This window comes from Sphaeroforma arctica, assembly GCF_001186125.1.
Source record: "Sphaeroforma arctica JP610 unplaced genomic scaffold supercont1.620, whole genome shotgun sequence".
Taxonomy (NCBI): domain Eukaryota; class Ichthyosporea; order Ichthyophonida; genus Sphaeroforma; species Sphaeroforma arctica.
Genome location: NW_014039938.1, coordinates 36,417 through 40,977, shown reverse-complemented (window position 1 = coordinate 40,977; position 4,561 = coordinate 36,417). Strand labels below are relative to the sequence as shown.

General features: G+C 42.8%; 1 protein-coding gene across 1 annotated transcript; it reads right to left on the bottom strand.

Moving 5' to 3' along the window:
• Window positions 1-2,245: 2,245 nt before the first annotated feature.
• Window positions 2,246-4,040, bottom strand: SARC_07663 (hypothetical protein; the record flags this gene model as incomplete). The annotated part of the gene is made up of 3 exons (XM_014298392.1): window positions 2,246-2,547; window positions 2,695-2,982; window positions 3,287-4,040. The coding sequence occupies 3 exons, from the start codon at window positions 4,038-4,040 to the stop codon at window positions 2,246-2,248; spliced, it is 1,344 nt and encodes a 447-aa protein (XP_014153867.1).
• Between the last annotated feature and the right edge of the window lie 521 nt (window positions 4,041-4,561).

Here is a 4,561-nt window from a genome sequence, read left to right as displayed (position 1 = left end):
CACATATATAAACCCCATCGGGGTCCCCCCCCCCCCGACCGGCCGGCCCCCTCAATCTCTATTTTTTGGTCGCTTGACATAGCCTTCTATTTTTTATTTATTTATTTTAAAACACAAATATATATATTTAATTGAAACACTCTTGACCTTCATATTTAGCCTCTCGTAAAAAATGTTGCGAGAACCTTTTTTTTACAAAACAAAACAAAAAATAATTATATACGTGGCCATCTTGTGATGGCTCACAGTCTCACTGGCTCAGCACCCTAATCTACCATTTTTTTATACTCCAAGAACAAAACATCGGAAGATGAATTACTGAATTAGCAAGTACAACAGCACGATATACATGGCTATTGACACCACATCCAATTGCAATACGGAAAAAGATAGATACGGTTTATTAAAGACGATCCTGTATTGGATCGATATACATAGTGTTCTTCGTTCGACGTTCAGTAGCTACATGTGTTTCCGGCTTCCGCAGAAGCCCCAACGGTAGTGATGAATGTTTAGTTCAATTAATCGATTATTATTGGATTATGTTTCCACCAAAAACTGTAAAAAAAAGTTGTCATTAAAACCCATAACCAATCGTAGCCAATTTATATTTATTCATAGTCATTCGTAGCAACCCTGTGAGTAGTCATTCGTAGCCACCCTGTCAGTAGTCATTCGTAGCCACCCTGTCAGTAGTCATTCGTAGCCACCCTGTGAGTAGTCATTCGTAGCCACCCTGTGAGTAGTCATTCGTAGCCACCCTGTGAGTAGTCATTCGTAGCCACCCTGTGAGTAGTCATTCGTAGCCATCACGTATGTAGCCGTCATTATTTATATTTTATAGGCTACATATGTATGTCCTCTATTTATTTTCAATATATTTATTTAGACTGTGGATGTCGGACGACCAAGCATACAGTATTTGGATAAAAACTGAATATGTCGAGTTAGCACAAGCCGCTTCTATCACAAGGAGCGCAGTTGCGTAGAGAAAGTCCACGTTGATGGTTGATTCTTGTCGTAGCCCTCTAAATTAATTAACAAGAAGACTATGTCCTCTTGTATTTACATAGACATCGTCGATAGACCAAACGTACAGTATTTGGATAAATACTGTGTATGTCGAGTGAACACTAGCCGCTTCTACCACGAGGAGCTCAGTTGCGTACGAAATTGACCACTTTGACACATGCTCTTGCTGTTACTGGGGTAGGTGTCAAGAATTGCGCACACCCTTTCTTTTCCAATTCACTTATTGCCCTAGTTCAACCCATTCTATCATATTATCGGTTTGTCAAATGATAGCTCGCACAGAATCTTTTCAGGATGATTTCGCTCTATAAAATAAGAATCAGACCAATTTTGCTACTTTTCATACGAGATATTTTGTGCCTCAATCAAGCTAGTCGGTATATATTAATCATAGCATGGAATTCGACATCAGAAAGGTCACGTTAATCCTCGCGGTTGTCGTGACGGTGGCCAATCTAATCAAGCAGGCATGGACAATAGTAGACAGCTCCCGCTGAGAACGAGTATAGGAATGAGTATAATAGTAGGACTCGAAATTTAAAAAATATATCACACTTTATGGTTTATTTACCTCTATATTTTTATTTTGAGGTTGTAATATGTGCTGGTACACCAGTGGATGCCGAAAACAACAGCTGCCGGCTACAATCCGAAGCCGTGCCGAAACTTCTACCGTGAAGGATTTCTGTCTGTCTGTCTGAAACACTACTTGTAGGGTATGTTTATGGACTGCAACTAAGCAAATCTAGCGCTGAAGATTTCTCCCCGCCCACTCGCAAGTGCGTTCAGAATTGAAGCACTTAGTGCGATAAAAAAAATCGAAATATACTATATTTAAGTAAATCGACTACGTGTGGATGCCTAACGATTCATCCTTGGAATTACTGCAGTTTTCTGAACACTCAAATGGACTATGTACAAGCGCCTATCTATCATCTTCTGCATAACGGCTCGAAATGCCCAACGCACCGCTCAATTCAGTGTCACGCCAAATTCGCGAACTCTGCGAGCGTATGTGAGATCGAAATAACAGCTTATCTCAATTCTATAAGCTTAGCCTATGTCTGTTGGATAATCGGCAATTATTGGTTTGTGCAAGGCCTATGTTTACGACGCTGTATAGATGACGCACATTCGTCATTCAGTCAACGTTCGACTTGCAATAATCGAGATCCACTTTGCTGCATACTAAATTCTTCATCACCACATTATATCATGGCATCTGCACGTTTGCTTGCGTAGCTAACGACCCATCGTCTCTGTTGCACTCCTTGATCGGCATGGTCTCTCCTTCTAGAACTATTTTCTCTAAATCGTTGAAGGCAGCTCGGTACTCATCGCACAACAGCTGTGACTTGTCGCTTGCACCGGCATCCAGGATACATCCAACACTTAATTTTCCTCCAATAGAGACGAGTGTTACCCCAAAAGAGCTCGTACCCACTTGTGGGGCCCAGAACCCCAATGACTCGATTTGCTTGTCACCCATAAACATAATCTCTGTCGGCCCAGGTACTGCATTGAGAAAGTAATTGATCTAAAGTCAGCGGCAGCCTGCAGCCTGCAAACGTATGCTATACTAGGCTTATAATAATAAAAATAGGATAGTAGATCGTATTCACACTAGAGTACAACATTACATCTCCGGGGAGGAGGACATACCATTGCTGACTACAGCAGTTGTCTTGTTGGTCATGAACTCGATTATCATCCGCACTAGATGGGCTGGGAAGAGCCTCATCATAGTCAACATGCACAGAAAGTTCACGTACACGATCGGGTGTCTCTTATAATAGTCAAGCGTGAGCTTAATCTTCTCACACGCTACGAACGGGTCCGCAGAATCCGTAGGCACAGGGAGTACAATAGCTGCATTGAGATTATTGAACACGCTACGCTCCGTGCCCGCTCGCATGTTGACGGGAATAGCCGCTAAGAAGGAGTCGGCCCCTAGATGAGATAATTGGACAAAAAACAATGATTCACTGAATGAAAAATCGGGACAATACGATGCTTCTAAACTAGAGTATATTTGACTTTGATCAAACAATAACATAACAGATAAACATCCAGCAGTATCGCTGATTTAGACTGTGAGGCACAAGATAGAGTATGAGGCCATACTGACTTCGAAATTAATCATGGAGCATCAATGGCAGCCTATTTTTACACGGATGTCAATAAACAAACTATAACCGGTCCACGAACGAAGCGAGGCTAATCATGCCCTCTGTGATGAAACACGGCTGCTAACCTTCAACCCCGTCAAGCTTGGCCCACACACGATGACAGGCAGCCCCAAGTACCCCCATGAGGACATCGTTTATGGACATGCCTAATCGATTCTTAACGGCCTTGATTTTCTTGATGTCGATTGTGTCGTGAAGCATGCCTACTACTTTCTTCCCCTCGACGTGTTGCGTTTTGAACGGATTCACGTCTGACCGGGAGATGGCATGCCCGAGCAACACGGGGAGTGCATACATAGCAGCATACAACGCTAATAGCCACGGACGGGGATGTATCTTATTCACCAACGGAGACATGTGGCCTCGAGGCGGCACAGGCCGATTACTCTTAATCGCTTCCAGCTCCGATTGAGTGGTCATCATGCTATTTAACATCGACATCAGACTCACACCATCGGCCAGCACGTGATGGACCCTAAGCACCACACAGGAGATGAAGTCACCTGAGCCATCGTCACACTTTCGAAAGTTCTCTAACACTGTGATCTTCCACAAAGGTCGATCAATGGGCAAATCCTCACCAATTTCTCTGCCAATCCATTTCATCAACTGGGTGTCGTCCTTGGGCATGCGTTTATCGTCTGAGTCATAATTGACCTTGCTCATATGCCACTCAGGCACAAAACTATCATCTACAACCCAGAAAGGAACACCTTTGTACACGATGACTCGCTTAGTCAATCTGTCATACCAGGGGTCATTTAAAATACGGCGTGTGCACTCCACCACATCTTCTAATTTGCCATTCCGTACTAACATGGTGCCGTTTATAATACATTTGTTCTGCTTAGTGTCTAATATTGGCAAATAGTCTCGTGGCCCCACCTGCTCGCAGGGGCCAAACCTTTGTTGTGCCTCATGGATGATATTGTTTATTCTGCTGAATCTGTAGTAGACGAATGCAATCGTTGCTACGACGCAGGCGATGGTAGTGAAGCCCAGAACATAGCAGACACCTGTTGCTATGGCCGCAAACAAGTATATTAGAAAGGTTATTTCTCCTTGCATTTTGCTGCACATGAAGCTTTGATTATTATTGCAATATATTTAGTAGAATTAAAAGAACAACGGAGGTGTGCTTGGTAAGAGGAAGTTCGCATTCGAGTTCACCATTTCACACTGTGCAATGTTCACTGATTTCATCTATTATTTTTCTTTTCTTTTCATATCAGTTGACTTTTTTTTTAACAAAAACTAGATTATTTACAGTTTTACACCGGGGGCGTGTGGCGGGCGTGTGCGCTGTTCGCACCATAAGTATATTTACTCTATATATATAT